At 35.5% G+C, this 19,019-nt stretch overlaps 1 protein-coding gene across 1 annotated transcript; it reads left to right on the forward strand.

Annotated features, from left to right (window-relative positions):
* Positions 1-5,002: 5,002 nt before the first annotated feature.
* LOC128230497 (coiled-coil domain-containing protein 91-like) lies at positions 5,003-18,065 on the forward strand. Its single transcript, XM_052942820.1, has 13 exons — positions 5,003-5,141; positions 6,430-6,471; positions 7,173-7,251; positions 7,688-7,857; positions 8,579-8,986; positions 10,423-10,524; positions 10,713-10,898; positions 11,282-11,374; positions 12,595-12,663; positions 12,831-12,917; positions 13,412-13,501; positions 16,022-16,135; positions 16,512-18,065. The coding sequence occupies exons 1-13, from the start codon at positions 5,127-5,129 to the stop codon at positions 16,662-16,664; spliced, it is 1,608 nt and encodes a 535-aa protein (XP_052798780.1). The 5' UTR covers positions 5,003-5,126; the 3' UTR covers positions 16,665-18,065.
* The last annotated feature ends 954 nt before the right edge of the window (positions 18,066-19,019 follow it).

Here is a 19,019-nt window from a genome sequence, read left to right on the forward strand (position 1 = left end):
TTGAGGTCGAATAACTGAGCTGCATTTCTGAACTAGTAGTATATATAATAGACCTTTGCATTGATAATTTAATTTCTGATGTCGAATGTTGTTTGTCTGTAGCGGATTCAATAATTTGCGAAGCAAGAGCATCATATGTCTTCGTTTCATCCGATGCTGATAACGTATCTTTTATATCCGATTTCCAAGTTGAACTCGGTGTAAAATCATATGATTTATTTTCTTCTGAATAGGTCTTTGCAAATATAATTGTCTGCAGTATTCTGCTGTTTACTATAGATGAAAATGAATGGCTTTTATCTGTAAATATTGTCGCAACAAATTTTGAGGCGTCCGTATGATGTCCCCTTGCTGAATCACTGTAATAACCAGTTATCGTAGGCGTAGACATTGCGGGTGACGATGTCTGCGCTCCTATAAAATCATCCGATGACGATTTAAACGCGTTATCAGAAAATGAAATTCCATGCAAAATGGTGCTCAACGTTTCAAATGTATCAGACAAAATAGGATTTGACTGCAAGTGTGCGCTAAAGTTTGTTGTTAATGTTTGTGAATTCAAACCAGTGACTGAGTGCTTTATAAGATTCTCGGCTGACATATACTCTGAAAAAGATATTGTGGAAGGCACTGACGATAGTTCAAGTGACGAAGAAAGTTTTGTTGTGTTTTCTGGCATATTCGATGTCATGCTTGACTTACCCATTGAGGTTGTTGTTGTCGTCATGTATTGGGAACTTTCAGAATACATACTAGAAGGTGAATTGAGAGTTGAATATCCTGATCCATTCATTGTAGTTAGATTGTCAAGAGGCACTGAAGTAAGATGGATTGAATGTTTCTTTTCCGAAAAATACCTCATGCTGGTGCTGGTAGCCCCGAATGATGAATCGACTATAGTTGAATAGTTTATTTGCGTGGTCTTGGTTGGTGCGATAAATCGTGTTTCTGCTGTGTTTGATACGTCTACCAATGTCGGCGAAAGCTGCGTAATCGAGTTGATAGATGAGGATTTACTTAATGCAATTATAGAATTACTTTTTGTAAAGGTAGGAAATGTAGCACTCATTGAATTCCTAAGGCTGGTGGTGTCCGTATAGGAAGTTCTGAGATTTGATGTTGAAGATAATTTAATATTCGAAACTGGTGTTGAAGTATAATGAGACGAAGAGGAATCACGTGATGTAAAACTGTCTTCGATGGCAATCTTAGGGTCAGATGATTTCACAAAACTATGCAAGACTGTAGAATCTATGGCCACTGTGGCAATAGTTCTGCTTCCATTAACACTATCTCTTATGACTGTTTTAGATGGCTTTATAGTTCGTGTAATTTCAGATGATGAAAGGTGTACACTTCCGGGTTCATCCGAATTCATTTTCAATGATTTGCTATGAGAAATTATTGATGTATCTACAGTTTCTCTGTATAAACCTGTAGATGTTTGTATAACAGATGATGAAAACGTTTGATTAGTATCGCCGGATGCTACGTTCGCACTCGTTGTGGGGGGCAACCTGGAGAAGGTTTGGCTCATTTCCGCGATTGACTTCGAGGGTGAAATAGACACCTCCATCCCCGCTGTGCTGTGTACCGAAGACTCCGCAATGTTGTGGTTTGAAAGTGTGGTTGCGGCGGCATTGACACGGCTCATTGATAAATCTGAAGAAGAAAAAGACAAACATAGAGTAGTGACTCAATGCTTAAACCTATACGTATGCCTATTTTTTTTATTTTCAGCATTAGCAAATCTTGTGATTGTGAGTTTAAGTTAATATCATGACTACTGTAATGACAAATAGTTTGAAGAAAGACAACTGTGATACTTCTTCATTATTGGTTATACCAACTTTTGAAAATGTAAAAATGCATTTGCATAAAAAAATCAATTGAATTGAAGCATTTAGCTGTATTGGAAGTTTTAAAACTGTAAATAAACAACTTATACGTGTTGCTGTTACTATAACAACATACGGTTGTTTGCCGATAAGAACAGTAAATAACATTCTAAAACTGGCTAATCATGGTAGAACAAAGAAAAATCACCTTCCTCATCAAATATTTATATAATGTCAGAATACACCGAATCATTCCGATACAAAGTCAATATATCAAAGCTATGTTTGGAGAAATTAACAAATCTTCATTTGATCGGTTTGCTCTTTATCAAATATTCATAATGTTTACGGTTCTGTGTGTATGTTGTTAACAGACAAATGCAGCTTCGGATGTCAGCATTTGGAAACCTTAAACAAATGCGTGTCAAAATTACTTTATTTCGATAACTGCGTGCAGTCTTTAATGCGGATTGCGTGCATATGAGTGTACGTTTGGGATATTGAAACAAGGGAGTTCCGGACATCATGTTGAAACATACCTAGCAAATGTTAGTATCACAGTCTGGAATTAATGTCCACTTTTTTTCATTTTTTGAACAACTTAACAATTACCATTATGATAAGCTTGATCGTATTTGGAGCAATTATACCTTTATAATACGGGCCATTTTGAATCTTCTCCGAACTATTTCAAACCATATGTAACGACATAGGAAGACATGTATACATATTAAGTGCCTTAAATTTCAACTACAATCGGCCTATTTATACAGTCGCGTATAAAGGTAAGAAAAAGGCAAACTTTGCTGCTTTGTCAGCTCCAAAACCCTAAAATGACTAACAATCTTAACACGGAGCACTCGCCGAATGGGCAAGGCCCGAGTGCGAGTATAAATAGGCTTACACACCCCACCCCACCCCCCTTTGCTGGACGTGCTGTTTTGAAAACCAACAGCAATGACATCGCAATGAACAGATGAACGTAATGGTGCGTTTTGTCTTTAATTATTTTTTTATATGCGATAGTTGTGAAAGTTAAATAAATTATGAATGTTTCTCTTGAATAGTATATATTTTTTATGATGTATATACTGCTGTATAAATAGTCTTCAAAAGCTAACTTGTCAATGGTGGACATATGTGTGTGTTACGGTCATCTTTAGTGTCCTCAACAATAATATTAGGAGCAATAAATGACAGAAAAAGGTACAGTTTGATCTCCATTCCTAATGATAGAGACATTTGATAGAATAGAACCATGGTGAGAATGTCTTTATATAGCATTTGGATTAAATCTGTGTAATTATGAAATATAAGACATCATACGTTTGTATTTTCTAGAGGGTATAATCCCTCTGAGATGAGTTGAGTCTATTTTCAATGAAGTTTTAATTCAGAAAGAATTTCGTAGTCATCTTAATCATGAAATGTGTAAGTCATTGTATGTACGTACCTTGTGTGTTTGTGGACGACTGACAGACAACCACGGAGATGTCGCAGACAATAAGACCAAGAAGTATGAACAAAGATAGCATAGTTCCGTCAGATGTTCCGTCCAAAATATATAACTTAAGATATCCACACTATGTTAAGGTTTAATCTTGCTGTCATTTTCTTTCTCTTTTGGCTTTAAAAACGTTTTCGAAATAATTGAATTCACGATTTATAAATTGTTGTCTATTTGATGAGGGGTACATTCAAGCACTTGTTATTAATGCAATGCTATCTTTAATACAAGTCCACATCAAGCTTGTTTGTATTGCATTCCCCTAAAGATATGGACATAGTTAAATAAAGCGTTCATGTAGTGTGCTATTCTGTTATCATCGGTGTGAGCAATAATCCGAAAAGTTAATATCAAACTTTCGATTCATCCAAAACAAATCACTGATGATCAATAAATCCAAGATAACGGGTATAGAGATATAGTCTTAAAAATTTGATGAAAACTTGACTATTCGCAAAATAGTGTTGTTGTAATATGACGCACATGTACGAAACAGAATTATAACAATCCCTATGGGAACACTATTTCATCTCAATTATTAAATAGCTATCTTTGTGTAAAGATCACCCGCTGACAAACATCTAAAAAAGTATTTGTCTTCTTAAAATGTTCGCTGTTAATCCAAATATTATGCAACTTTTCTTAGTTGTTTTCGAACAAATATTTACATCACATTCATTCTGCTGTATATCGATGCGATTTTTTTTATTTCTTTGTAATGCTGAGCATCAATAGAATAAAGGTTGCTTATCATATTAGTCAGTTGCCGTATATAGAGAAGATGAGGGTGGAGCTAATTGATTTTTCTTCAGCGTTTAATATCCCGAACATATGTTACACGAAGCCCACTGCAATATAGTAATTCCTCAGGTAAACCTCTCAATGTGGAATTGATTTCTGTCACAAGTCGAGAATAAAATCTAGCATTATACAGAATTTTCTGTAGGATGTTGTTTATTGAATAAATACCAACAATGCGAAAGCTGTCAAGCTGGACTTGGCCAGATGCGTACTTCGTGACTCATTTTTACACTCCTTTTTATAATATGTTTTTGTTCAAATCTGCCTTTTTTTTAAATATACTAGTTTTATAAAAAATATGAAACAAAAATATAAAACTAATTCTGAGTTAAACATGCACACCATACACGCATGATGTCATTGTGCACTGATGTCTGACATTTCCATGAAGTATCCAATAAGATTATTTGATACTGCGCATAAACGAAGTCGGTTAGGTACACTTTTCTTAATAGCATGCGATTTGTAATAAAACATTGAATACATGTATTTAAAAAAATCAAAAAATAAACGAGCATTTTTTTTCAAAATGTAAAGAAAGGCGCACTTTTTCAGCGAAACACGACGCCGTTTTACCCGCGAAAAACAGTCCATTACTGGGCATATGCTCTTCTATTTATATACCAATTTTCAGAATGATTAACTCGAAAATTCGCTCAGGGTCGCGTTCCACCTTAAAGGCGTTTTTTCACAAATATTGGCCGTGACGTTTTTTCATTCTTTTACTATTAGCGTTTTTATCAAAAATTTGTACGGCTAAAAATAACATACATGTAGCTTTGGTATAACCGTTTGAAAAATTTCGGCCTTGTTACCAAGCCGTTTTTACGGTTTTGCCTAGTTAAGTTCCGGGTCCCGAGTAGTACACGTTCACAATATGGCTGCGCCCATAGAAAAACTTAAACAACGATAAATCAACAACTTTTTGTTGACAATCTTGGTTAATTCATTAAATTTATTTCTGATCGTGTGTCAATAAAATGAGTCAGAATCAGGTAAAATCGTTTATTAACAATTTTATGAATGCTGTTTACTAGTATGTATCTTGACCATGAAAATATGTATAATGCCCATGTTTTCGGACCACAACTTCGGATATTTTTTAAGATTTTATTCAAGTCAAAGCGATGCATTCCTTGAGATAACACAAAATAATCTAAATATCTTTTCTTTTCTACACTATACATTTGTGAACTATTAATACAATAGATAAGTCTATAAATGTACATTTGATTTTCTAAGGAAATGAAATTTCTGAATCAATAATGATTAGAATCATTGAATATTGAAGTACTCCCAATCTTTAACCAATTCTACATCAGATGTATTTATTCCCTTGCCAGAAAGTGAATTTAATTGGGAAAGAATTATAGGAATCAATGCCCCTTTTTCCGTCAATCATTTTCATGCCAGCTTCATATCTCTTGCACTCCCCTTAAAGGATTTTAATCAGTCAATCCACATCTCTTGAAGGATTTACATAAAAATTGTTTTACACCCTATACTCATCAAGTCAACAAATGTTGTGCCAATGTTCCAACCAATGTATCATGGTACCAGGTCACAGGTTTAATTCTTGATCATGTGTCTGCTTCATTGTTTTCACAACTTTGAATGCAACCTTGGTTTATGATCTACTCATCAATGTGACACTGAGAGACATATAGAACCCATGTTTGAACCACCCATTACCAGGTTGCAATATAAATGACTCAAAATTATACCTGATTTGATAAAGACTTGAGAACATGTGTACAGCTAGTATTTACAAGGTCTTTTTGTCCCTGCCTCTTTATGTGGTTAGGAAATATATCTGTTGATTCCAACTACCTTGAAATCTTTTATAGCTGGCCATTCCTGTGATGATAATTCTGAAGTTTACATAATTAGTTCCTGCGAAACAGCTCACTACCCTGAACAAATCTGGGTTCATATTTATAAATCGGCTCACCTCACTAGTCTTCTTCTAGTCTCAGAGGGACACATTTTTAAAAAATAAACCTGCTCAATAAATGAAACTTCACATTCAGATTGTTAAGCTTTTATTTTAAAAATCAGTTTGATAAGATTTTTTGGAAATTGTTTACCTGCAGTGGCTGAACCGATTCCCCAGAAACTTCAATTTCCATTTGGCTCCTAAGAAGAAAATTTTGTTTGTATCATTTAAATCAGTCATAAAAGCAAAAACAAACAAATCTAAATATTTACTGATCAACTAAAAAAAGTTTGGATCTGGCAATACCAATTCACAATTTTTATGAATGATCAAATGTTTTATTTCAGAATGCAGATGATGATGATTTTGGGGACTTCGGTGGCTTTGAGGTATGTTTGAATGATGACAAAATCAAAGTTTGCCCTTCTGTGGTCGCCAATGAAATCACTGTATTGTGTTTGAAATTTGACAATTATTCCTCACACAGACGCTTTCCTGTATGGGGTCGACATGATCAAACTCTTATAACAGGTGCATTGTGAACGTGACAAAATAGGTCAAACTGTAATTTTGTTATCATTCATATTTTGTATTTTATGGAACATATCACAGAGCTTGCTATGCTGGCTTCTTATGTATTCCATAAAATTCAAAATATGGACGATAACTCATACTCATTTATGTTATGCTTATTATAAGTCATGATTATGATAACAGCAGCAGCTTTTTATTTGATGATTGGTCACTATTTAAAAAAAAAAACTATAGTCAAGAGAAATCCCTCATCAAAACCTCAACATGAAAACTGTATAGTAAAACATGTGTTTGATTTGCATTCATGAATTAGTTTACCTATTTACTCCCTCTTTGTTAAGGTGTTTTTGATTTGTTGAGTTTCAAAGAGCAACTAGCTTAAGTTTAAAAAGCTTGGACTATTTTATTATAGACCTAATGAAATCGAATTCAGTAATAACCATTCATCCTATACTATTTACATTATAAATACATTTTAAAAGTCTTATGTAAAAAAGACCATATTTTTTCTTAATTCTGTGTTAGTTTCACAAGTGGTATTTCCTTGTTGTTACAGGGGGCCGAGCCAACAGAAAACGAGAATCAGGCCGGGGCCCAAGCAGCACCAAATGTCTGGGCAGCCATGTTTGCACCAGGTATATGCAAGCCACTGACCTCATACATATTATGGTCATGTAATTATACATGAATTACTGTTGAGTTACCAGATATTATAGCATTTCTGATGTTTAATTGTTATTAAATGATGACATTTACCTTACAATAAATACTGACTCAATGAATGTAATGTTACTGCAGGGCTCATGATGACATATCTTCCTTTGTTGTTTGGTCAAGGTTGTAGTGTATAACTTCATACATATGTTTTACACAATTCATCCAATCTGAAAATAACTCTGAAATTTTGGGCTCACAATTGTAAATATTACTGTTTTAATGTCAAAAAGTTTTATTGATGATTTCTTGCTAAAAAAACATTCAACTATGTAGTATTCACAATGTACCTTTAACTACACATACCATGTCTGATGATTGTCTCAACTCTCATATTTTATCTCATATTCCCCGCAGCTGTACCAGGCATGCGGAATGTCCAGCCTGACCTACTGTGTGGACAGAATCGATTTCCAGCCCACCTGGACACACCTACCACAGTGGACATAGCTAGCAGTGCCCAGGCGAGGGTTCCATCTGACTTGAACTCAACAGATGGGGCAACTGGCGAAGATGGGGATGGACTGGTAGGGTTTGATTATTGCTTTCAGATTTGTTGTAATGATTCTTGACTGGTTGATTTAAAAACATAAATGGTTCAAAGGAGGGCATATTAAAACAGCACCTTCCTTCTGTCTGCACAAACATCTAGGGTTTATTTGTTTTATTGACAATATGGTAAGGCGCATTTCTGTGTAGTTACCTATGTTAAAAGCTCATGCTCATCCATCCGGTTCGCAATGTCCCTGCTGAAACTTTGTCATTCAGTGAGGGATTTTAATATTACTTGGATGTGTTCAGTACATAAAGAAGACTTGTCTCTTGCCATATTCACGTCCAGTACCTCAAAGGTCAAGGCCACTCTTACAGGTTTATCATTTTGGAATGCTGCATATGTGCAGATATCTGTGTACGTCCTGCATTGAGATATTTTAAGATTACTTGGCACATGTGTTCAGTACATAGATCGGGTGCAAGGCCCATGTCTTTATCTCTTAATGCATCACTCCTTGACACTTAATGTCGACCATCATGGGGTCAGGCATATGCTTATAGTTTATGATATATATTATTGCATAATCCATTGAGCTGTAAAGTACTTCAGGAGGTTTCGTCTCTGACTATGTCATATGACATCTCCTGTTCTTTCCATTGAACAATTGCCGTGTTTATGATGATTAATTATACTATCTACAATATATATATGTACTATACTATTAACAAATGTTTTTAAATTACTCATTTCAGAATGAGCAAGACAATTTCAGCCTTGCGAATGATATACTAGATGGCAGCTTCAGATCATCATCTATGTCCAATCAATCACAGATGCCAGACATCAGTGGCCTTGACATTGGACATGGAGCTCAGGCAAGGGCAGACAATGTCTCTCATCTTGGCAGTGCACAGCCATCTGCTGTCCTGAGTCGACTGGCACCAGGTACTCCTGGTTCTAACCAAGGAGGCCAGGGATTGGCTGAGAGAGCAGAAACTGGTGGAGCCACTGGTGGTCCGGCCAATGAGATTGCAGAAAATAAAGATGAGTCAGCCAATCAGGTTGATTGGAACTTGGCAGTCAGACGGGATGCTGCTCATGCTGATGAGAACAATGCTATTGTTCAAAGAGCATTACAAGAAAAAGAAAGCATCAAACAGGTAATAGAAACTGTTAGGACATTCCAGTTTTATGTAAATCTTTATTATTAAGAAAGGCATAACAAGTGCAACAATATAGCCCTTCTTAGTCATATAGATTTTGTTTAGACTTATTTACAATTTAACATGTCTTCAGGAGATGGAGTGCAAAATTATGATGTCAAGTCTACTACATGAAATCTAACAGATAAATGGTGTATTTTTTGAAGGTCGTTCGGCAATTTCATTTTATGTAGAAACTTAAGGTCATAGATTTGTATTTCATAGTTATTTGATTAATTTGTGCATTGATAAAGTATGACAAAGTGATGACTATTATATTGTTTTCCATAACTATGTTTTAATTTTGCAGATTTGATTCAAATTTCAAGGTGTGTGATGTCAAATTATGGTAATTTAGTACAGCTGTTGATTAATTTCATCCACTTAAATAAGCACAGATTCACAGCATTTGAATTTATTTCGTTTTATTATATGCCCACCTTTGAAGAAGCAGGGGGAAAGTTTCCTGCACATGTCAGTCAGTCAGTCAGTCTGGAGACCGAATCTTTTACAATTGATATCTACAAAACCCTTGGGTATCCAAACTTGGTAGGGAGGTTGGTTATGACCAACAGATAACCTATTGATTTTGACATAATCATGTTGAAGGTCACAGTCATGGTGACCTTTAACAAAAAAAGCTCTCTGGTTGATGACTAGTGTATCCATGGGCCTTACTTTGTCATTACCTGCAGATGACCGCAATCGTTATTGAGGTCAAAGGTCAAGGTCACAATAACCTTGAACACAACAGCCTTATCTGATCAATATAAAGAGAACGCCTGGAACTTTGTGGGGATTTCGGTCATGCCCTGTATCTTCCTATTGTAGACCCCTATTCTTTTTTAGATTAACATTTTTTACGATAGCACCAAAATGCTGGAACGTTGCAGGAAATTGACCATTGCTGATTTATCATAAACATATTGGTTACTATTTCAATTAACACATAACACACACATGTTTTACTGGAAACTGTAATTCATCAACTGCTATAGCAACTTTAAGAACTGATCAATTACCATAACTAATATCCACAAACTTAGGGATGTTGGTCATATCTTTTAATTACCCCACAGACATTTAATGTGAAAAGACTTATGGCTGTAATAAGGGGAAATTCATGTTTTATAAACATCTCTTGTGCTCTAATATTGACTATACGCCCAACAAGGCCCAAACGAGTCCTCTTGTTTCTGTGACAGCTCTGGGTTGTTCAAAAATGGTTGTCAACATTAGCTTCAGGGTTGTTTTCTTATACTTGTTATTGCTAATAGATCATGTAAGGTTGTCTTATGGTGCTTTGTATGATGCAAGTGCCATATACAAACATACATTCCAAACAGAATCATATGATTGTTGTGATTTTCACTCTCTGCCTACTTTCCATACAGGAGCTGACACAGCAACAAGGAGAAAATGCCAGGTTAGCAGAGGACCTGGTTCGGGCAGAGGCTCTTGCAACAGAGGCCAGGCAAAACTTGGAAAAAGTCAAGGTAAATGTATATATTTGTCCATGTATGGGATCAATGAGTGTTGCCAAACTATTGTAAAATGACTAACTGGACATGTTTAATTTTTTGTGTAATTTTAAATTTTTGGGTATAAGTGCTCGAGGTCAGTAAAATGTAACATTTATCAAAAAACAAGTGACTTACCACATGGCTTCTGTGTCTGTTTTTAGGCTGACCATACTGAGCAGCTGGAGGCCTTGCGATCTGCTGGTCATGAGGCGGTGACAATGGTTGTTGGGGAGTACAGGGCCTCACTGGCCACACTGGTCCAGGAACAGAGAGAAACAGGCCTCCGATCTGTCACACAAACCCTCTCACAGGAGACCGACCACCTTCGACACTTACTGGTAGAACAGGTGAGTTATAAGGGAGGACTAGGGGGAGAGGCTATGTATGGTGAGATTACAGGGAAACACTGGATCCTGGTACAGGAACAGAAGGTGACGCAGTCAGAGTCATCATATAATTCCTCTTTCATGAGATGGACCCCCTTCAACAGTTGTTGGTTGAACAGGTGATTTGTGGTTGATGGGGAAGGAGCTACATATCCTCTGTTAGGGAGTCTGTGTACTAAGTTTATTATTTTATTTTGATTTATGAGTTAAAAAAATTGTGTTAAAGTTATACCTCTGGACATGTAATCATCATGTCTTTGACCTATTTACTTAAATAATAAATATGTTTTTAAGCTATCATAAATATATTATTGAAATAGTATTGTATACTTTCTTGATGACAGAAAGAAGAATTTGATAGATTACAAGAAGTAGAACGAAAGAAAAATGAAAAACTACTTAAGGAAGCCATAGCTGAAATGAAAGAAAAAAATAAGGTAAGTCTTTACAAGATATACCGGTAGAGAAATACATATTTCCGAGAAGTAATACTTACATGTAGCACAGGCAAACCGAAAATGTATGCTGATGTTTGAGATAGATTCAAGACTCTGCTTTTCTCAGTTTAACACATTACTGTGACAGATGAGTTCTAGTTGGACCAAACATGTGTAAACAAATGCAGTACTAGAAGTCATAAATGTTTCTAGGACATTTCAAGTTTAATTTATCATTTAAGCAATTTACAAATCCAGTCGTAATAATCATAAAATATTTAGCTTATTTTAGCACAAAGCACAAGGCAACCATTTTTAGCTCGACTATTCAAAGAATAAGGAGAGCTATACTACTCACCCTAGTGTCGGCATCGGCGTCGGCGTCACACCTTGGTTAAGGTTTTGCATGTAAGCACCTTTAAGTCATTATCTCAGTTAATACCACATGTATTGCATTGAAAATTTAGAAATGTATTCCCAACTATCTAACCTACTAAATGAATGAAGTTAGATAACACTTATTTGAATCTAATGCAAATTATGGGCCTGTATTACTAGTATTTGATTTAGAAATTCTTGTTACGGTTTTGCATGTAAGGACACATAGGTTAATATCTCAGCAACTACTTGATGTTTTGCATTGAGACTTAATACAATGGTACTCAACCATCCAACCTACTTAATTAACCAAGTTATATAACTCTAGTTGGCGGAATAGTCGAAGGCGCTGTCTCTGTGACAGCTCTTGTTAATCTCCTAGTATTCCTTTTCTTTCTGTAACCTATTACTTCTAATGGCAGCATGCAGGAAACTGAACTAACATTATTGATAGATTATAAAATCATCATTAAGGAGAATGGATTGTGTAAGCTCCTTAATCCAGACTTTTTTATGTTAATAATGGTGTACTATGCATTCTTTTAAAATGATAATACTTGGACAAAAAAGCACCCAGTTTTGTAACCTTTCTATCAAATTTCTTGATGTCCTGTATTTTGAGTATGGCTGTTGCATTGATACATCAAAGTTTGGGTTGAAGTTGTCAAGCTTGGTGTGTGAGTTCCATCCATGTGCAACAGTTGAACTGCAGCATAAGGCCAGACTATCGAGAAATATTGTACCTATATTGTGTTATTAGGGTAATTTTGTTATAACCTTTCACAATATTTTGAAAATAGACAGGTTTAAACAAATGACTCATCCATGCTCTGTGCCTTCAGGAGGAGGTTGTGAATGCTCTGGAAGGGGAGAGAACAAAATATGAAGCTAAAATTCAGGATGCAATTCAGGTAAGACTTTACTTTATATACAACAATTTATTTCACAACAATTTGTTATCCTTTCTTTTCCTTAACATCTATATGTTAATGTGTATGTTAAATTATTAAGAAAAGATTATTTAAACCTTTTCGTCTTTGTACATTATTTGTCCTATGTATTATTATATACCACACAGGCTGAGCAGGAGGGGCTAGAGAGGAGACTGACAGAGGCAGTTAAAGAGGAGCAAGACAGGGGGGCACAGGCCCTCAAACAACAACAGGTAACATTCCTTCCTTCTATCACGGGCTGGTTCATTTTTCAGTGTAACTGTATTTGGTTAAAATGAGAGGGTCCGGTGCAGAGGCTGATGTGAGACAGGGTTGGGGGGGGGGGGGGGGGGGGATCTGTCATGTAGATGAATCATGCACCCTATCCTATGTATTAAAAGGGTAAAAAAAAGCTGATAAAGGGATTATTGACTGCAATCTATAACAAATATTAGGGCTATGTATTATCTCTTAAGGGTTTCAATTTTCTGAAAGTTGGAACCCGAATGACTCCTTAGTTAAAACAAATAATCTGCATAATAGCTACACAAAAAGTTTTGAGTAACCCTCGGTATGCCCTTTAGTGTTATGTGATGTCTTCTTTTGTTGCTCTTGTATCAGTTGTAAGTCAAGTCGGAAATTGTCCTCACCATGAGGAGCCACTTTGTAAAAATGATTGGTTTCCCTTCAAGACTTTATATCCAACCTTATCATAACTTATTTCCAGGAGCAGTTTACCACCCAGATGTCAGAGGAGGCTGGGAAACACCGGGAACAGCTTGAGAAAGCCCTACATGAACAGCAGGATAAATATAAGGTGCATATTTCGCAATTTTCCTCATATCTAGAATAAGGATGATGTTGGTCATAAGATCTCTGTTGTCGAGTTTGGTTATGGGCAAAATCTGATCATGAGGCTACTTGTAAGTTAAGACTGTATAGGATAAAAAAACAAAATTTAAAACAAATTTTTAGCTACATGTACAAACAGCCGCCATTGCTTTCTTGATCATAAATTTATGCATATGAGTTTAGCCAAAGGATATAGATTTGACCTTGTCTGTCCATTTTTCCATCCCTCTGTCAGTTCACAGCTATTTCTATGTAACAACTAAACAGAAATTAATGAAACTTTCGTCAATGTGTATAACACAAATGTTATTGCCCCTTAAGTTATGAAAAAGCCTTAAAAAATCAATCCACGGCTATTACTGTGAGAATTTAATGACACTTATATGAAATGAGTATAACTAGAGTGTTGCTTGTATGAAATGAGTATAACTAGAGTGTTGCTTGTATGAAATGAGTATAACTAGAGTGTTGCTTGTATGAAATGAGTATAACTAGAGTGTTGCTTGTATGAAATGAGTATAACTAGAGTGTTGCTTATATGAAATGAGTATAACTAGAGTGTTGCTTATATGAAATGAGTATAACTAGAGTGTTGCTTATATGAAATGAGTATAACTAGAGTGTTGCTTATATGAAATGAGTATAACTAGAGTGTTGCTTATATGAAATGAGTATAACTAGAGTGTTGCTTATATGAAATGAGTATAACTAGAGTGTTGCTTATATGAAATGAGTATAACTAGAGTGTTGCTTATATGAAATGAGTATAACTAGAGTGTTGCTTACATGAAATGTGTGTAACTAGAGTGTTGCTTATATGAAATGAGTATAACTAGAGTGTTGTTGTGCATCCACACGTTTGTACCAATTGCCTTTTGATTAATGAAAAAAATCTCAAATGTGTCCATTTGGAGCCATTTATGTATATGTATAACTATTGAAAAGTATTAGTGAAAAGTACATGATTGGTGTACAACCATAGTACAGTGGTGCATAATCAAATTTTGTCTAGATTGGATCAGTACTATCACAGTTATTGCCCTTAAATTAATGAAAATCGGAAATTATTGTGCCCACTTTGAAACACCAAACCTTGTCCAATTGATAACTATAGAATGCTTGATCATAAGGTCTGCAAACTTGAAAAGGAGGCTGGTCATGACCAGATTATAAGCCCTATTGATTTTAGGTCAGAAGGTCAAAGGTAATAAACCTGTAAGATTGATAACTAGAGTAGGCTTGGTCTTACAATCCTCAAACTTGGTAGGGAGGTTGGTCAACACCAGGTCAGTCCAAATTACTCTGTGACCTTGAAAACAAAAACCTTTTCTGATCAATACAAAAAAAAAATACTTGCATCTTAAACTTGGTAGGGAGGTTTGTCACCACCTACAGATCAGGGTCAGCACCAGCAGATCAGGTCAGCCCATCAAATGACTTTGTAAACTTGAATACAAAAACCTTGTCTGATCAATACAAAGAAAGTACTTGCATCTCAGACTTGTATGTAGGTATGACCCGATTAATTTTAAGCACAACTATTCGAAGAATATGAGAGCTTTACTGTTATGCTGGCGTCAGCGTTGGCGTCGCACCTTGGTTAAGGTTGTGCGTGTTAGCAACATAAGTCAATATCTCGGCAACTTCTTGACATATTGCATTTAAAAATTATACAAGGGCTCTTAACCCTCCAACCTAATTAATTTATCAAGTTAGATAACTTGATTTTACATTTGATGCAAATTATGGCCCATATTTGGACGCAAAATAGATAATGATCTTACAGTGAAATTAACAATTATCTACTCTTTTTTTTAACTATAATTAATTTCTCAAATGTTTCAACTGATTATGTTTAATATATAAGATTTTTTTTTAACATTTTAAGATATGCCTTTCTGCGTCTGTGAGCTTGAATTGTGCCATAAGGTTTACGAACAGTCTCAAATTTGATTCAAGACTCAAGCATTATGGACAAAATATCATGTAATGGGTATTTTATTCTTTAAATATAGTCTGTAAATTTTAGTGAATATTTTTGCAAATGGTAATAAATCCCTCAGTTTACACAGTCATGCATTTTTATTTTGGGCTCAAGTTAACAAACGGTGTTAAATTAGAATCTAAACTCAGACTCCAAAAAGCAAGATTTTGATATGAATAAAATTCATTTATGCTGTATATTTGCAAAATATGTGTGAATGGTGTTGAAACTTACTAGCAGTGATATATACAATTTCAAACATCCTAATCATGAGCCCTTCTCTTGGAGTTGGGAGGCAATGGAGGGGATCATTTTTTAAAAATTTACAGTTAAATTTAATCATGTTTCGGTTCTAGGAAGAGTAGTCCCTATCACTGCTGGATAAGAGACCACGGAATATGATGCTCTGCATGTACCGTAAATTGACCATGGGATATTAAAGACCTGAAAGGAATAATTGTTCTATGTTCAAAGTAAAAAAAGATTGTGTTTCTTCTTCAGGAGGAGTTGTCAGTGGCTTTGAGAGAGGAGAGGTCAAGGGGTCAAGATGCCCTTCAAGGGGCTGTGAGGGTCGCAAGGGAGGATATGACCTCTCATCTTCAACACCTAAGGGAGGTCAGTGGCTAACCCTATATGTTGTCCATGTATTTGTGGTAAATAGCACTTTTGCGGAAATATGTACAGTGCACTAAAGGATTGTTTCTTAGAATACCAGGTACATTACATATGTTGAAACATTTCCATGTAGTTATGCTATACCATGTTATTCCTAGTGTTTGTGGAAACAAGCAGAGTTAAACAGAAAAAAATACTCTAAGAAATTCATTTAACCTTCTCTATTTCTTGATTACATATGGTAATGTTCATAGTTTGTAGATCTAGAATTAGTGGCTTACTTTGTCTTTAATTGCATAGAAATACTGTTTCTTTTTGGATGATGATATGAATTAAATACATTATCATACAGAATGTCCATGTAATTGTGTTACAGAGTGATCAAAGGTTACACAGGCGTCAGCTAGCAAGCCTGGATTTATTTTTGGAGAGTGCCCGCCAACAGCTTGCCTTACTGATGACCACTCCGGACAAATCTGACCACAGCGGACAAGACAATCCGACTGATTCAGACTCCGGAGTTTCCTGAGGTTGTTGCAGAAGTGATGTTGTTACAGTTGAAGTGAATTATTACATATCTACTGATGGAGCAAAAAATGCTCAACTGTGCAAATAAATATAACAAAGTGCATAATACTGTCATTGTCATTTAAGTCGAGAGCATAATTATTGTTGAAATCAGAATATTTTATTAGGTTTTCATTAAACAGTACACATTGTATGAATCACCTTGCATCTTTGTGACGTGTCTAGTGATAGGCCACTTGCTTTTAAACATCAAACATGCTTTGCTTGTCCCAGTGTATTTTTGTTGTTTTTTTAAGAAAATAATCACATTGTTATTTTCTATACATGTACATGTATTTAAGAAGCTCATGTGTTGTCACCACTGGAGTCATGCAAAAATGTCAATCCTACGCCACCAATCAAAAACTGTTCTAGGTTTTCACAATGAACTTGGTACTCATGTTTCAATAGTGTACACATACATAAAGATAAACATATGACTGTGGTGGCATGTCACTTCACCAACTGAAAACAGGCAAACCGTTTGCATTCACTTGCAACCCTCGTGTTGTAAATAGACTGGGTGGACTTAATAAGACTCTTGGATTTGTGCCAAGTAAACACATCTATTAGTTTTCATGTGAAATACTCTTTGAAATTTTCTTTTTAAACCAACATAATGCCAATGGCCATAGCTCACACAGTGATCATTTATTCATCAAATCAATACATAAACAAGTTAATATTGGATTTAGGTCAATTTGACCCATAATCAAAACATTTCCCTGAATACACAGTATCTATATATAGATAAACAGTATAATAAACATTTTTACATGTTTAATAATACATATAATAAAGAATTAGCATGATTTATGTCAGTTACATTTGTTTACATGATAAAGTAAATAACAGTTATATTTTGTTTTGTTATACAGTTTTAAACCTAGTGAAGTTTCGACAAACAAAACATTCGTATAAAAAAATAAAAAACATACAAATGACTATTTACTAAAAAATCGAATGAGGCACTTTATTATATAATAATTTTATTGATTGTTATTCATATGTATTATTTAAAGGAGTTCAGAGAGCATTTATTCTACCTTAAGGGCAGATATCGGGAAAGGAATCAATGCCACTTATTCAGAATGGTTGTTGCTGTACTGTACTGTGCAAATAAGTTTGCAAAATTATTACCAGTATTTGCATGTATTTTTTTTTATTGTTTTGCTTTGAAAACTTTAATGCTAACCATTAAATAGTTCAATTTAATAAACTTTATCAGCCAGTTGTGTAATATCCCCATAAGTAGTCCACTGGTGTTCATTTGGCTAATTTGCGCTATTAAATGATTTGATCAGTTAAACACATTATTTTACTTCTTTGTTGAAAAGAAACCAAATAAATAACATTGACAGTCCCTGAGTTTATCACTACATATCCAACATGATAACAACAGCTTAACAAATAGTTAATAAAAGCTATTAGTAAAAAAATAAGCAACATATGGCCTTGAAAACGAACGAACTCCATAATAGGTCCTAGTGACACACGGCTCGAAGTCCCGAGTGGGAACAGACCACGCAAGCCGAAAGAGGCTAGGCTGACCCGTTGTATTAAGTGTATATACAAAATGAAATAAAAAATGCTGGAATATACTGTTTAACAAAGAGGGATAACTCCGCAACAACGTCTTCACGTAAATGATCCTATTGCCAAATAGCCAATGCAAAAATCCGCAATATATATCTCATGGCAAGGCCACGCAAAGCAATAGGGCAACCGCCAAATACTTGATAATTATACATGCAGTATACATGTTTAGACTTTGTAATTCCATCGACGGGATTATACGTGTTATTTATACATTTATCCATAACGAATTAATTAATTTAAGTTTATAAATCCCATAATATTTATAGCCCACTATGGATTTCACTACCAAATGACAACTAGCACCGAGGTGCACGACCAAGGTCAAGGTCTCGACAAGCCAAATGACAACTAGCACCGAGGTGCACGACCAAGGTCAAGGTCTCGACAAGCCAAATGACAACTAGCACCGAGGTACACGACCAAGGTCAAGGTCTCGACAAGCCAAATGACAACTAGCACCGAGGTGCACGACCAAGGTCAAGGTCTCGACGAGCCAAATGACAACTAGCACCGAGGTGCACGGCCAAGGTCAATGTCTCGACAAGCCAAATGACAACTAGCACCGAGGTGCACGACCAAGGTCAAGGTCTCGACAAGCCAAATGACAACTAGCACCGAGGTGCACGACCAAGGTCAAGGTCTCGACAAGCCAAATGACAACTAGCACCGAGGTGCACGACCAAGGTCAATGTCTCGACAAGCCAAATGACAACTAGCA

This window comes from Mya arenaria, chromosome 4 (assembly GCF_026914265.1).
Source record: "Mya arenaria isolate MELC-2E11 chromosome 4, ASM2691426v1".
Taxonomy (NCBI): domain Eukaryota; kingdom Metazoa; phylum Mollusca; class Bivalvia; order Myida; family Myidae; genus Mya; species Mya arenaria.